Below are 17,219 nucleotides of genomic sequence, written 5' to 3' on the forward strand. Positions count from 1 at the left end.
TGTTATGTTGTGATAAAATATGTATTTCTTTGTTTTGGAAAGCAATAAAAAGGACTAGACTCTAGGCTATATGTCAGCTGATATTGTCATGGAGCAAGACAGGCTGGGCAATTGTCATCTAACCCAAATGACATGCAGGGCTAATTATGAGAATGATTATTTAAGGAAAAAAAAATCCAAGTAGGAAGAACATAGTAGGAACTGCCATACTGATTCAAAACAAATGTCTGTCTCTAAAAGTGAAGAATAAGAACCATGTAAGTATATATTAGTTTTTACCTTTAATAGTCTTCCAGCTTCTTACAGTTTTAATCTTAGATTTCCCAAGTCTTTTGGTTTGTTTACTTAGCAACACTTTATGAATCATTCTTCCAAGTTCTTCTTGCCCTGAACTTACATAAACTTCTTCCATTACTATGTGTTCTGCAAGGATTTCCACAAGTCTGGGACACAAGGTGTGAGGAATTACCATCCCACATGCCTTCTAATGTCACTGGAAAGGACGGTGGGCAGTTGATCTCTATCCATTTCAGAAGTGCTACTTTCAATTTTGTAGATCTTTGTCACATCCCCACAAATCATCCTTTTTTTTTTTTCAGAATTCCAGCCCACCTAATCATTCATTGTATAGAAGTCATTCTTTACTATTTGTCAAAAATGTCCTTCTCTGAATCTTTTTTAAGCTTTAATGTGTCCTTTCTTAAATGAGGAGGATAAAACTGCAGATAGTATTCAAAGTACAGGAAGCATGCATTAATTCAGTGTTATTGTCTTGTTCTTTACTCCTTTCCTAATAGTTTGTAGCATTTGATTTATTTTTTGATTGCTGCTGAGCACTGAGAAAGTGCTTTCTTGGAACTATTTATCCTAACCTCGAAGACTCTCTCACTTCTGAGTAGTAATGGTCAGGTCAAAGTCCACTATTTGATATATGAAGCCAAGATTGTTCTTCACCACAGCATTTCACAAGATGTTTTATAGCTCTGTCATGAAGCCATTTTACTCCTCTGCCATGAAACCTCATAAGATATTTCAGCAGTTGTATGCTCAGCCCTAGTTCCAATTACATTGATAACTGTATCATCAGGAAACTTTGGAATTCCACTGCTCGTCCCCTTTCCAGGTCATTTGGGCTTTGCTAAAGCATGTGGGTCCCAGCACAAAATTCTGTCAAACTCTCTTCTTTTACTGAGAATTTTGACTATTATTTCCTATTGTATTTTGCTCATAGCTGTGTTGTTCAGTTTGAAGAGAAGGCTAAAAGGAAATCTCCTTGCTTTGTTTGCCTTTTTAAGATGAGATTATAGAGAATACAGAGGTGAACTCATAAGTTCACATAGAAAGCAGAAGAAGTGACAGACACGAGTTGCTTCAGGGGAAATTCTGATTAGACAAAAGAAAGACTTTCTTCACAGTGAACCATGGCACCCAAAAAGCTTGTGGGATTATTATCCTTCAGAGTATCCAATGTTTGACTATTCATGACCCCAAAACACCTTCTTTAAGCTCTTGGCAAGCATCACTTTGAGCAGGATATTGGACAATATGATCTCCCGAAGTCCATTCAAACCTAAATTATTACAGGTTCCTCTATCTTTAAGACAGAATTTTCCATCTTCTCCCAGTTTCAGTGTCCTTTCTTTAAGGATATTGTCAAGATCTTTTGGAAATTCCAGTAAACTATATCAACAGGATCACCCACAACCTCTTACTTATTAGTCACGTCGGAGAACTCCAGTAGGATTACAAGGCAGAGCCATGTTTTATCTTTTCAAGATCATAATCATGTGGATGGAATGAATACATAGTGAATACATAATGAATACATTAGTATTTAATCTATTTCTTCTTTAAGTTTTTAGGAGTACACCACCCAGCGCTGTTACTTGCTACTTTTCATTGAATTTCTTTGAATCATAATCTCTTCCAAAGTTGCTTAAATTTTCAGACAAATGGTTCACTGAGTTCTCCTTTAAAAATGAGGCCTATGTTATAATCTCCTCTCTGGATGCTAATAATCTATTTAATTTCTCTCCATGGTCTTACCCTTCTGATTGCTCCTTTTTTACTCTACTTTAAGGAAGTGCTACAAAATGTTTGCCAGATATTTCTCTCCTAAGAGAAGAATGTAGTATTAATTTTAGCTCTTTTAGAAAAGGAGTCTGATTCTTTTTTTATCTGCTTGATTTTATTTTGACATTTCATTTACCCAAATGTATATTCCTTTTCTTTTTTTATTTTTTTTTAAATACAACTTCATATTTTTAAATTATGCTTTCTGAATTCCAAGAATGTGTCTTAGCTATTTCATTTTCCTTCTGTTAGTTTCCAAGCCTCTTCTAATATACAATAAACAAGGTTATTGTGCTTCCACTCTGGTGTTCTCCAGCTTCTAAACCACCTGTAACTTAATTTTTTGTTGCCTAATGGATGGCACAATTGTGAAGATTTTATCTTTTACTTTTTTTGTCTCATGAAGCTGGATCTGAGTTACAATTATCTTTAGAATTGTGCTTCCAGAGGAAAGTTTGGAACAGATCTTTGTCACTATCTTGTCAAGGGCTTCATTTCCTCTTGTGAGGTTGCTAGCCAGCTGATCCAGGAAAGAATCACTGACAATTTCATCTATAGTTTATGACCCTGAATGAGGTTTTTCTCTTCTACACAGTAACTGAAGTGCCTTTTTGTCCTTACCAACACCCTGACTTTAGAATCATAGAATCATTAAGATTGTAAAAGACCTCTAAGGTTGTCAGAGTCCAACTGTTAACCCAGCACTGGCTGTGGACACGATTAAATGGTATTTCCAAGTGTCACATCTACAGGCCTTTTGAACACTTCCAAGGATGGTCATTCCACCATTTCCTGGACAGCTTGTTCCCGTGCCTGACCACCCTTTCAATGAAGAAATTATTCCTAATGTCTAATGTAAATCTCCCATTGCATGAGTTGAGGCCCTTTCAACCCATCCTGTCCCCTGCTACCTGGGAGAAGAGACTAACCCTCACCTGGATGCAGCCACTTTCCAGGGAGTTTTAAAGAGGGATAAGGTTTCTCCCGTGAGCCTCCTTTTCTCCAGGTTGAACAACCCCAGCTCCTTCAGCTGCCCCTCACAGGACTTGTGCTCCAGACCCTTTACCAGCTCCATTGCCCTTTTCTGGACTCACTCCAGCATCTCAATGTCCTTGCTGAGCTGCAGGGCCCAGAACTGGAAACAAGATTTGAAGTGTGGCCTCAGCAGTCCCAAGTACAGGGGTAGGATCACTGCCCTGGTCCTGGAGGCCACGCTATTGCTGATATGCCGGGAACCACCGGCCTTATTGGCCACCTGGCTCATGTTCAGACGGCTTCTTGCAACTTAATTCAGTCTGTCTCTGCTCTTGGTTGGAAAACTGATAGTGTTGACCACATTCTATAGCCTTCCACTTTAGGTCTGGCACTCCAATCCAGCTTCTGTGCTACCTTTTAAGGTGGTTAGTTTGTTAATTCAATTTCTAACTTCTAAACACAGAATTCTACTCTAGCAATTACATAGTAGACTTTTTTCATCCCATTATATTTTGTACACTAGGATCACAGCATGCCACTGGCTATTTTTGTTCTGTCAGGAAAAAATAAGGACCTAAACCAGTTGTAAATTGATAACTGTTCAGTTACATCATTAGCAATTTTGGTACAATTCTTTTGCTTTCAGATTGCAGCAGAGCTTATGTGGTTGTGTTTTGACCCTGGAGCCTACTACTCTCACTTAACTATTACCAACACTTGAGTTCCATCTACGGTTTCTCTGCTACTCTGCTGAGACCTGAATGCTTTCACCTTCATTGTAAAATCATTAATTCTACTCCATTTTCCTCATCCTAATCTTCTGTTCTGGCACTTTGATTTCGTTTTTAGCCAAAAGGGTAACAATATTGACTGTAACTGAAGACATTCTGCTACTTGTAAAAATCTCCACTCTAATTATGCTTTTACCACAAAAAGTGATTCAACATATATAATTCTGATTCTATTTTAAACATAAAACTACACTTCATAGATATTTCTGTCCATGTTGAATCTCAAGTATTGATGAGACATCACAGACCTCTCTTTTAGGAGTTCACTACATAATTTCATACACCATGAGAAGCAGAAAAACACTAGCTTGAGTTTCACCTTTGCTTTCAGCATTTCAGCTTTTAAAAGTGACTTGCAAAGTAATTGGTGACTATAATTCTTTGGCAACAAAATGACTTCTAGAGACCAATGGGAAGTAATTTTCAGAACATAATCTCCAGGCATCAGTGAATGACTTACTTCAAACTTCTTCCTATGTTTTTCATTTATGAAGCATGGAACTTCATGAAAACTGTTATATTGTACTGTTTTAATATTGAAACAAGATTATTCAGGGCAAGGCTTTTGGTGGGGGCACACTGATTTAGGTGCGATGGTTCTGAATTTCCTCCCTCTTCACAGTTTGATACTTCCTTATGCATGAAAAAGTATGTGCATAGATAAAGACTAGGAATAAATAGAGAGGATTATAAGTAAGTAGTTAAAAGATATTTAACACATAAATAATAAGCAGCTTTTTGGTAACAAAACATTTTTGAATGAGAGAAGGAAACAACTGGCTTACAGATCAATATTGCAACAAATACTTTACATCACCTGTTTAAGATCACACGTTTCATCCTTTATGGTGGTGGACTACAATTCTCTGTTGTGACTCAGATTACAGCAACTGCAGAAAGACTAAGGGAAGTAACTACATAGATTATTTGACTTGATTTTAAGTGCACCCTAGCATGTGGAAGGCAAATGAATAGTAAGACCACAGGAACTGGGTGTAACCTTTTGCAATTTTCTTCTTATTTCCAGTGACTCACTCAATGACTTGAATAATGTCACTTAATCCCTGCCTCAGTTTCCCAGCTACAAAGACGGTACAACTAGATGAGAAAGGGATTATCTCTGATGTGATTATTTTGTTTTTTCCAGGATACTAAATTGGAACAGAAAAAAAAAATTTGCAAAACAAACATTCCCCATCATGTTGCTTTGGAATTATCACAACTTCGATTTTCATGCTTTCTCTGTAATACAGGTGCGCCTCTTAAATTGAAGTGTTTGACTTCTTAAATACAATATATATGTCACATCTTTTTCATCAGTGGTTGTTCTTTCAAGAATTTAGTATAGTATAAAATTCAAACAAAATGAATAAAAATTAAGAAGTTCTACACCACAGGAACAAAATGTTTTTCCTCCAGTTGAACAATGCAGCTGATCCTGACACATTCCTGACAAATGCTTTCATTTTGATGAAACTACATTTCATTTGAAGTCATTAACTCAGTATGCATATTGGTTTTATGACATCTGGTTGTTCTTGCCTCCCATCTGACATCTTCTTTCACAGGTAATAATTATTTTTTTGTCAGTCTTTCCTTCTCTTTTCCAAAAATGCTTTACTCCTCTTAAAAATATCCTCTTTATTGCACATTTTTCAAACATTCTTTTTTTTCCTCATGTTGTCTGGCTGATTAAAATAATGAAGTTAGGTTCAAAGCAACTGTTTCCAGACTCTGTTTAGTGTGACTTTTCTGTATTTTTTTGAATGCAAAAGCGCTTGTGTGCTTTAAAGTTTGTTAATCTCTTCTGATTATATTCATTGGATAGTTAAAGATACTTTCTCCTAAAAGCTCTGCCCCTCTTATTTTCAAGGCAAACTGTTCCATCAGGACATCTGTGCCCACATTAGTACTAACACTAACTTTTAAAGTATCTTGCAATTTATGAATAGAGATGGATGAGATTTTGATTTCAGTTGCAACTGTACTTCAACAGTACAACTAAACTTGCCTTAGCACATCTTCCTCTGTATGAACAACTTTGGAAAATGACGCCATTCTCTTCTCACTACAATCCTCTTACCTGCTGCTTCTTTATAGCCTGTCTAGGGAATCAGATGTTTACTGCCAATTAGGCTTGATAAAACTGCAGGAGTTTCTTATATTCTCTCAACAATAGTATTTCTGAGTTGCTGGCAGCTTTTGGAGGGCTTTTTCCTACAAGTACAGCAAAAGACCTCAGTGCACTTTGTTTATTTGGTGATTTAGGTCATTTAGATCTTACCCCGACTGAACTATCTACTGCAGTCATAGCATAAAATATTTAAGATTTTACTGAAGATTCTCTTTTGGAGCAAAAATAATGTTAAGATACTTCTATTGGAAGCAAATGGAGGATGATAATAATGATGATGATGATGATGATGATGATGATGATGATGATGATGATGATATTAGACATGTTTGCCAAAAACACTGAAGCAACAATAAAATTCTTATTCAAAAATTATATGGGCTACAACTACAGGAAATATTGTGTTATTTCAATGCTTGAACTGAAAATTTTTCAACTTTCCCAACTTCCAGATTGTTGACTAAAAGTACTGGACTTCTGTTTGTTGTCTCTGAGCTCTAACACTTCTCAGCCTTTCTGAAATATATAAAATTATATTACTAATGTAGGGTCTTTCTATGCAATGGTCATATGCAGAGTTCCTCTGAACTAAATGGTGTTGAATCTGTCTACACTACAGCTTTACTCAATAGGTTCAGAATAGAAACAAAAAGCAGATTATGATTTTTTAGGATGTAAAGTGGTGTCAATTACATCACTTTTCCACTCCCTTTTAGTTAAAGGGGAAAAAGTGTAAACTGATCTTAGTATCTTGGAAAATTATGTTGAACTTAAAACCTTGTTAATATTTCTGAGCTAAAAAATCATTATTTAACACATTTGGAAAGTAGTTTAATTTCTGACTGAAATAAAAATCAGCTCCTAACGGATTCAGATCAGACAGGAGTTTGCAAACACACTAAAAGGGTCTGATTTGGAGCTGCACATACAGAAGCATCATGTTCGGGAGGAGGAAGGTGACAGTTCCTGTTTATTCATTTTTGGCAAGCTGCACCTGAAGTATGGGATGATTTTTCTGGAAACTGTCATGCCAGAAATACACAGCTAAACAGGGGGAACTGAGAAGAGCAAAGGGAATAATTAGACCTATGGGGGTGGGACAGGGTCTGTAGTTTATTTTCTTAAGGAAATGAAGCTATGCAATCACACTGCTTTTCTGTCAGTACAACAGCAATAATGTTTGAATCTCTTTACCAATTTTAAAAAAGCCTGACAAGAAAGGAGAAGTTTAAAAACATTGAGCTCCTGCAAATTTTACAAAAATCAGCAACCAGATAGAGGAGACTCAGATTTGTGTGCCCAGTAAAGAAGAGGTGAAGTGTGAACTCAGCTGTATTATTTGACACAAGAGAATCCAAAGCTGTCATTGAAAAGCAGGCTCTATAAGGTTTGCTGTCAATGGAACTGCTTGCTTGTCATTTAGAGGTAGGGGCAATTTTTGCTCGTTTATTTGGGGTTTTCGTGTGTTTGTTTTTAAAAATAAAACATATTTAAAATAAGCCCAGGACTTCTGCCCGAGATTATTTTTAAAATGTTCATTGCTGCAGAATATTGGCACTCATTATAAAATTATGGATAATACCAGATCTTGTCTGGAACAGGCCTTGAAATTCCTACCTGAAATGAAATCCCTTTGGGCCAGTGTTTTCTCTCTGTTGTGGAAAGGACTATTTCCATTTCTTCTCATGCTAGCTCTGACCCTTTTCTCTTTCTTAAAATACTGTGGTGCCACCAAACTTAAAGAAATGAAAAGTAATGAGTCAGATGCCACAAAAACACCTGCTCTTGAAAATCATGATAAGTTGATAAAATATATTTTACTTTGGATTTGAAGTCTTTGAAAATTTTTTTAATCCTCCAACTTCTTGAGAGAGAGAGAGAGAAATCACAGTGTTCCACTTTCATTAATGTATTGTGAGAAATTACTGTGAGCCCTTGGTGCTACAGGATATTTCATCTTTCATGGCTGTCCCTTAAATGGCAAACCCACTGAGACTGAGAACTCCTCCACAGCTTTCACATTCCCAGTCTTCATCAGTCTCAAAGATCACCACTCTTCTAGGCAAGGAACCTACAAGGAAAACCTTCTGAATGGTTTGTTTCTTCTTTCAGTCTGCCTCATGCAAGAAAACAAATTATCATGATTGCTTATAGCTAGTGAAAAGGGAGTATTGGTGGAATTGAGAAATTTAGAATGTGGAATTTGGTCAATACAAAATGAGGATATGGGAGAGAAGGAAGGTTCCTAAAGTTGAGGGGAGGTCTGGAATCAAAGAAATATGCATTTTTCATGCAAAGGAAGTATATTATGATGCCCTATGCATGACAACAAGTGAACATTTCTTGTTACGAACTGAGAAGAAAAGGTCATGGATTCCATTATAATGACTGGCTTTTCAAGTTTAGGAAAGTCATTTACCTGATATGTTACAATAACTATATTGATATTCCACCTCTAGATTTCACAGCAGTCTGCTCTAGACAGGACTTCAGAGAAATTGATTTAATAGAATGCCCGTCAGTGACAAGACTTCAGATGTTACTAAGCAAGGGTAACTCTTACTAACCAGGCAATGAAATTCTCTTGAAGGCTCCCATGTATCATTCCAGCTTTGGGATATAATATATTGAGCTAGATTGGGCTTCCCACACACTGTTGATTGGACAATAGTGTCAGATATTTCATCATTACAAAACAAATATGTGCAAATCAGAAAACAGCCACTAAATATTGGAAATACTGTCAATAAGAGCTCAGTCTCCTCATGAAGGCTTGTCAAAAAATAGACTTTTATTTTTTTTTCTTTATTTCTTTCTCATAAATTCTACTGCTCTTGTACAAAAATAATACAAAATCATTTGCTGTGTCTAGGACTTTTTAGACATAAGGAAAACATTGCCAAAAGCCTGAGAGAGGTGAACCTTCCCATCTGCTCAACACTGTTAAAGCCACATCTGGAGTGACAATTCTAGTTCATTGCTCCCCGGCACAAGAAAGACATGGACACAGAGCAGCTGGTCAAGTGAAGGGCAAAGAAGATAGTTAAGGAATTGGAGCCATGTCATTTGAGGAAAGGCTAAGAGAGGGAACTAGTTAGCCTAGAGAACAGAAGGCTCAGAGGCATCTTACAGATCAGAGTAAATATCTGATGGGAGAGTGATAGCAAGACTAAGTCAGGCTCTTTTCAGCAGTGCCCAGTGATAGAGCAAGTGGCAGTGGGCAGAAACTGAAGTACAGGGGGTCTTGTCTGAACACAAGAATACATTTTTTTACTGTGCAGCTGACTAAGCACTGGCAAAGGCAGCCCAGAGAGGCTGTGGAGTCCCCATGCATGGAGAGACACAAGGCCATCTGGATGCAGTCCTTAGCAACCTGCTCTAGCCGACCCTGCTTGACCAGGTTGGCTGGACCAGATGTCCCCCAGTGGTGCCTTCCAATCTGAATGTTTCTGTGATTATGTGCTTTTCAGCAAAAGAGTTTTAGTCACAATATTGGCTTGGTTCAAGTTTACATTCCAACTTCTGTAACTTTTGAAACCTGTATTCTGCAAGAATTTTCAGCTTTCTCTTTTAAATTATAAGCAACTATATATAAAAACCTATACTTTCTGAATTAATTTTGTATTTTCCACAGAACAGTAAGAATTCATGTGCTTGACCCAGTATAAAGCAATTAACAGAATACGGAACAGATATAAATAACTGTGTCAGTAATTAATAACCAGAAAGGTGAGTAGGATAACCTCATGTAATATTTTCTTCATAAAATTATCTTGGAGACACTTGCATGTTATGGTCTTAGACCTTTTCTATTATGGTTAGTTTGTGCTTAAAGCTGTGATTCTTGAACACTAAGGCCATTGCTCTTGTGAATGCAGTTACTTGAGCTACATCCTTTACTTGGCATATGCAGGTTCATCCAAATTACCTGAAGGATTGAGTATGGACTACCTATGCATACCTGTAACAACATAATTATTATGTGTAGTGTTACCATTCCAGTCATGTTCTAGCTATTTCTAATACTAAACATATGGTAATACCTCACCTTCTTCTCATCATATTTTTTTCAGTCTTGCTTCCTTTAGTTTTGAAGTAGCTGCCTGTTGTTAATGAATGGATAAATTCTTCAGCACCAGCCTGTTACATGAAGGCTATCTTCCCTGCCGGTCACAGATGGTGGGAAGTGATTTTATTGATTTGTTAGTACTTAGCTAGAAGGATTACATCTAGCAGTAATAATGTGGCCAGGCCCTGGGACAAATCACCACACGAGTTAGTTGAGGGTCTGTGTCTTAAACTGAGTGTGGCATTATTATATTTACCAGCCTTTCATAGTGCTTTGCTTATTAACACCACTGTAATCTTTTCTGAGCCATCTGTCGGTCACTCAAGTTTCTGGTTCCTTCATGAGCTGGAAAAGTTGGGAGACTTCAGCTTCTGAACTGAACTTGGGCATTATCCTACAAAAGTTCTGGTGGTAACCATAGTGCTTATTATGTTTTTTCTTTACAAATTGTGTTATCAAATTGTGTCCTGCAGAAAATCTCTTGGGGGTCACAAGCAGATGGCCACAGTAATTCCTCTCAAATTCAAAGGGTCATGAAAGTTCATGGCTTTCAGAATTTGTGTGAGAGGTATTAGTGTGGCTGGGAGAAATCTGGTCCCTCTCCCTATTCCAAACTTGCCAAGTTTGGCAGAAAGAAGCATTGAACACTGCCAGCATAGATTGTTTTCCCCCTTTGGTTCATGCTCATCAGATGATCTCTCTAGAAACCAGAGCTGTTTCCATGCTGTGACCTCAGCAGAAGTACAACTGAGAGGTCTTAAGTATCAGCATCTGTTAGTGGTGGCTAACATTTTACCTGAAAGTGCAGTTTTCTCTGTATTTTAACTTTGCATTTCTAAGTAGCCTGGATAATTTCATTCACTGACATGCACATATGTGAGCAGAGGACACTTCAGAGATAGACGCATGAGCTTTTGGCCAGTGGACTACATGCAGATGATCTCCTGTAGAGAAGAGCTGTTGCATTCTTACCAGCTCCCCAAAATTAAGTTGCTCAGAGCTAGTAGACCAGAAAGTGGCAGGAAAGCGATCTCTGTCTCAACACGACGTTTTTTTTCGCTGTGCACTAACCCCTCAGTTGAGCACTCAGCACTGAGACATGTTTCGTGGCCAGTTTTAGTGGGTCACAGCAGTTTAAAATGGATCTGATACATAAGAGCACTTGTCACTCGCGTGGGAGGTGTGTGTGGACCATGGCATGGGTGGCACGAACGGGTTTTAAGAAGCGTTTGAATAAAGTGCTGAAGCGTGGGGCTGTAAGGAAGGGACGGTCGAGCGGTGAGAGCGCTGGCTTAAGGTGAGCGGGCTGCAGCGGCGGCCAGCACGGCTCCCGCCCGAGGGAGCCCAAGGCTCCCCGGCGCCCCAGGCAGCCCCGCAGCAAACCTGCACCCGCCCACGGGCGGCCCTGCCTCGGGCGAGCCCTGGCGGGAACGCGGGCGAGCACCTGCGGGGAGGCAGCCTGGAGGAGGACGAGAGGAGGGTGGCGGTGCCGGGGCCAGCGCCGGACACGAGCCCAGGGGCGGCGGGCAGAGAGGCGCGGCCGGCCGGGTGCCCGGCGCGGTCAGGGGCAGGAGCAGAGGCAGCGGCGCCGCGCCTCGGACTCCGCCTCACCGGCACCGAGCTCCCCTCCCTCCCTCCCTCGCTCCCTCCTCCAGCGCCAGGCTCGCAGCGGCGGAGCATCGCGGCGGCAGCACCCGCCCTTCCCGGCCGGCCGGCGGCGCGCACCGCCCCCCCGCTCCCTCACGCAGCCCGCCGGCGGCGATCCGGAGCCCTCCGCGCCACCGCACCCCCGCCCCGCACGCCCACCGCCGGGAGGATGGGCTGCGGGCGGCGGCGCGGCAGCCCCTGAGCTCCCCGAAGCCGCGGGAACAAAGGGAGCGAGCAGCGGCAGCACCGGGCCGGGGTGGATGCAAGCAACCATGAAAGGCTGGGTCTCCGCCTCCTCCGCTGCTGCCAGAGAGCTGCCGGCTGCCGCTGCTCGGAGGACTACCCTTTGAAGGGGGCGGAGGAGAGGCTGGCTGGGTTCGCCGTGCAAAGGTAGAAGGTGTTAAGGGAGAGGCGGAAAGAAAATGTCTTCTTCGGTGGGGCCCCGCGGCCCTCGCCCGCCCACGGTGCCTCCCCCGATGCAGGAGCTGCCCGACCTGAGCCACCTGACAGAGGAGGAGAGGAACATCATCATGGCAGTGATGGACCGGCAGAAAGAGGAGGAAGAAAAAGAAGAGGCCATGCTCAAGTAAGCAGACGCTAGTCATTCATTCATTCAGGCACTCATTCATGCACCGATCGCCGGCGGGCGGAGCGGGCGCTGCCTCAGCGGGAGCCGGCCGGTGCCCGGAGCCGGCCGGCTTCGCCCTGCTCGGCGGGGCTGGCGCCGCGGAGCTCCGGTCCCGCTCCGCTCCCGGCCCGTAACTTCCTCCTCCCCCACCCCGGGCAGCTCCTCCCGAGGCAGCACCGGCACCGCCGGGGAACTCGGCACGGCGGGACGGAGCGGGACGGCGGCCCTCCCCGCCCCGAGGGAGCCGGCGGCGCAGGGCGGGCGGAAACCCCGACACGGGGGTGAGGGGCGAGGTGGGATTCCTTTGGGGTCCCCAAAACCCCGCCTCTGCCAGGAGGGGCCGCTGGGTGGGGTTTCCCTCCGTGCGGGAGCCTCCGCGGCTGCCGTGCTGCCCCCGCCTGGCTCGGCCCCCGCTGCCGCCCGCCGCGGGGCCGGGGCGCTGCCCCCGCCCGGCACACCCCCGGCCCCGGCCCCGGCCCCGGCCCGCCGCCGCTGCGGGGCGGGCAGCGCGGCCGGCTGCGCGCTGTGGGGCAGCACGGCGTTCGTAATTGGGAAATAGATGGAATTAGTCGCACTGCTCATTCCAGCGGGCGGGCGGGCGTGCGTGCGTGGTGGCGGGACGGCGGGGGAGTGGGTTTATCCCGCTGCCGGCGGCACGGGGAGGGGTGCGGGGAGCGCGGGGTGTGGGTAGGTGCCATGTTTGGAAACCAGATCCCCACAGCCTCTTTTGAACCTTTTCCCTCGTCCCTGCCAAACATCGCATGTGATCACATTTTTTAGCCTCCTCCGTTAGTCGGAGGCTTCAAACGTAACGTTGCTGAATCGCCTACTGCGAGTGATGAGAATAACCAGATGGAGTCGTGGCCTGTGGAGGAGAATCACGGCTTCTCCTCTCCTGACAGCCCGTCAGGCCTGCTCGCTCCGGGCGGGAGGTGGTGGGAGAGGTGACTGCACAGTGCGAGCCTCTGACGCCACGCAGCCCCTCCGTGCCACGGGAGGTGTACCCTTACCTCACTGCCGCCTGCTTGCGTGCACCTGTGCTGGCGAGGGACGCGCTGAGGCTGTGACGCGATCTGGGTGTTTCTTGGCCGCATCGGAAATACCCACTTGAGCGATGCAGGTGCCAGCTCTTCCCCACGGCTGGGCACCAGAGCCCCACAGGCTCCCGCCCTCGGCTCTGCGCGGCGAAGCTGGGACAGCCTTTTAGTACATTGTGGTCCCTGTCCCTTCTATTCCTTCTGGACTGAATTTTTACAGGGGCTACTAGAGATCCTTGCGGTGCTGGGTACTGAGGCCCAGCAGCCTGCGCTGTGCTGGCTGGGAGCTGTCCGGGACTGTGGTGCTTGGATCTCAGCTCAAGACGAAGAGTTCAGTTTGCTGTTGCAGTTCATTGTGCTTGGGGTGTGGCTACCCTTGGAGGTGGGGTGATTGGAATGAGAAATGTTCCGGGAAAATGCGTTGTGTTAGTCGCTGTGGGGAAACGTGAGTGAAGAATCCCTCCTCAGTTTCTATCCATCAGAAAAAAATATAAAAAAGGAGTAGCTCAAAGGCTGTATATGTATCCTTCTGTTTCTTGTCCTCCAGCACAGCTACTTCTCTACAAATATTTAGCTTTTATTCTGTGAAGAAGATTACTGGTTCTGTCATGATGTTGTAGAGGAATACTATAAATCTTACAGTCACTGCGAGAATGAGCTTCCTTTGGTAGAGATGGTATTTTCTCAGCCCTATTCTTGTTAACGTTGGGTAGAGAATACATTTTCCTCCTTTTTTCACTCTCCTTTTTTTTTTTTTTTTTTTTTTTTTTTTTTTTTTTTTTTTTTTTTTTTTTTTTTTCCTTTTGCATTAGTGTTTCTGAATTCGGGACTGGTATTTCCTTTCCTATGAGATTATGAGAATCTTCAGCAGTTTCACTAAATAAGTGTAGGATAGTTCAAATATAATTTTTAGAAGAGGGCAAAAATGGTGCTTTGTGAATTCAACTAGAAATTACTTTATATGATCTTCAAAGGTTTGTGATATCCAAATTTAAAAGTTTATTTCCCTACAACAGTTCTTTTAAATAATAAAAATAACAGTCTATACTCTCCATTGGCCTGAGAAATTGTGATTTTAAATAGATTTCTGTCTTTTTTTTAAAGAGCCAGAAAATAAGGGAAAATACATTGGAAAACTTAAAAACATGTATACTCACTTTAGTTCATTGTTAGTTTGTAAAAGTCAAGTCATGCAAATATTCTTCTTATGGGTTATGATTTAACTCTTAGAGAGAGCCACTAGATTTTCTGAGATCATTTGCCTTTTCTGTATGTTGAGCACTTACTTTCTTTTTGGAATAAGAGTTTGACACACCTTTCCGTGGAGTAACTCTTTTAAGAATGGAATTTTGACAAGAATTTATTTCCATAATTTTATAAAGGGTTGTCATAAATATACAGTGGTGCTATCAGATGACACAGCTATATTATAAAAATCAGATATCATTACCACCCCTTCCTATTATCTTCGTTAAAAGATTTTCTGATTATTCAAATGTCTCAACAAAACTGCCACCAGTTTTCATTAAAACCACCTGGTGGAGAAATGTTTCCATCTGTAACACCCACATGCAAATCTGTAATTTTCCCTGAAAGTTAAGCTGAGAATCAGTGCTGCAAACTAGGCTACCTTCAATCCTGGGCTGATCAGAGGCCGGATATGTGCTGTCTCATGAATCATAAGGGCTAAAAAGGGTGCAGAATTTCTCTCCTGTTCTGGATGTCCTGATAGCAATGAAAGTTTCTAAAACAGTACTTGTAATTTTCCTTTCCAGCATTCCTCATAGCAGAAAAACCATAGGAAGAAATACTGATTAAAGGACTATATGCTTCACGCAATGGTCATAAAATTGTGGATCCAGGGGAATTTGAAGTATTTCTGTGAGTGGACTGTATGCATTTCAGGAGAAGGGAAAACAGTTAGGGTCATCGGTAAAGAGGTTGTGTCCTTCCTCTTTGGGTCTGTAGCTCTCTGTCTCCCTGATCCCTGTTTCTGACTCTGAGCTAAAAGCCTTCTTGTAAACCCTCTGCCAGTTCATGCTGACATCAGCACGTACTGCAGCGTGCCAGCCTGCGAACAGGGCGCTGTTACAGGGTGCAGGGCCATGGACACCGAGCTGTTTTCACTGCTTTGGAGCACTACAAATGCATCCTTCGGTTTGAGACCACCTGCTTGGTGCTTTCCTATCTGTCAGTTTGATGGTCTGCTGAGTTTCCTTCAGCTGTGTGAGGCTAACAGAGCCTGTCCCCTCTTAGGGTAAAGATGTACATCTTATACTGGCCGGTGTGACTTCCTTTTTCTAGGCACACCTGGTCAGCAGTAGGGACCTGCACCCTTCCAATATCAGATTTCACACTGCTGTGGTTGGTGTTTGTGGAAGTGGAACACTTTGCTGTCCTGTGACTTGTTGAATGCCGTGCAGTAATGTGTTAAGGAGTTTGGGGTTTTGTGAAGGTTCCTTCTTTTGCATGTTTTATGAACAGGTGTACCTTGACTTAAGGAACACTTTGTCATTAACTGATTGCATTGAAATTGCCTTCACACCCAAAGGCAGGTTCTGCATTCCTTCTGTAATAGGGACAGTGTCACCAAGTATTCCTGAGACCATATCCGTGCCTTCATTCAATGAACTGTGATCCTAGTCTATTGCATGGCACTGAAGACTCAAATCCATATAAACACTTTGATGCTTGCCAGGCACTAAGCAGAAACTGAAACCTCTTCAGTGCAGTCTCACAGTCTGGGAGTAGGAAGCAAGTCCTCTATCTCATCTTGGAGGTTCAGAGCTTTGAGTTTTGTTCCTCTGTGGCTGTGAGAGCATCACTTACCTATTTGCAACACCCTTGAAACCTACATGGAGAGCAGTCTGTTGAGTAGATGGAGCTTTACCATGGTATACTCAACCCTCATCCACTCGTTTCTCTGTTTCACACTGACTTTGCCAGATTTTGTGGATATCTCTGAAGACTGTAGTCTCTACAATCTCTTTTAGTTGTACTTGGCCTTAGACATCCAAGCTTTTGCTGTTCTTGTATGAATAAATGTTTGCATAGAACAGTAGTAAAATGGCCTCCTCTGCAGACTAATTCACATGGGAAGCATTTTTTCTTGTTTTACTTGGTAGATACTCCTGTAGCTGGAGGGAATAGTTTCATTGTTGAGTGACTGATGTCTAGCCTGAAGTCCAGATATTGCTCGACAGGTGACTGATGTGACTAAAAAATTGTGAAGAAGCATGAAAGGGTAAGTTTTCAATGAGACTGAAGAGAGAAACAAACGGTCATTTGTAAAAGTGTCTGTTTGTGTAAAATTGAAAGAAAAAACAGTTTAAAGGTTTAGAGTGTACATTTAAACACTAGGTAGCCTGAGAGAACTATTTTGCTTGTGAGTAACCACAATTATAAAAAAATCCACAGTTATGTACAGCAAACTTGAGTCACAGAGAAATTGTGGAATTATATATATGTGTGTACTGAAGATGAAGTTTGCTTGTATATAGTTGTGTGCCTTATCTCATTGGGTTAGGCAAGTGCTAAGTGGAAACTATGGCAGCTGAGAACACAGCTAGTTGAGTTCCAGTTCTGTTCAAATTTTTGCCGATAATTAGGAAGTGGTTCCTAGTTACCATGGCATTAATTTGCTGGAGCAAACCTAAGTGAGGATAAAAGCTCTTACTTAGCTTCTGATGGGATATAAGAAGGCTGAGGTAGTGGCAGTGGTAGGAAAGTTAGCTAAGACACAGGAGGTGCCTTTGTAGTTTTGTAACTCCAATTGAGTAGAGGGGGTAGCACGTACTTGAAACCTTCCCATCTTAAGAGTTATCTCAAGAATTTTCATGGCAGTTAACAATTAGGGAGAATTTGA

The 17,219-nt window shown here is 42.5% G+C and overlaps 1 protein-coding gene across 1 annotated transcript in view; it reads left to right on the plus strand.

The window, feature by feature from the left end:
* The first annotated feature begins 11,850 nt into the window (after positions 1-11,850).
* RIMS1 (regulating synaptic membrane exocytosis 1) overlaps positions 11,851-17,219 on the plus strand; it is a 303,454-nt gene continuing 298,085 nt past the window's right edge. The window contains exon 1 of the mRNA XM_056487165.1: positions 11,851-12,275. Coding sequence (XP_056343140.1) covers positions 12,112-12,275 — 164 coding nt within the window. The 5' untranslated portion in view covers positions 11,851-12,111. The remainder of the gene's footprint in view (positions 12,276-17,219) is intronic.

This window comes from Oenanthe melanoleuca, chromosome 3 (genome assembly GCF_029582105.1).
Source record: "Oenanthe melanoleuca isolate GR-GAL-2019-014 chromosome 3, OMel1.0, whole genome shotgun sequence".
Taxonomy (NCBI): Eukaryota; Metazoa; Chordata; class Aves; order Passeriformes; family Muscicapidae; genus Oenanthe; species Oenanthe melanoleuca.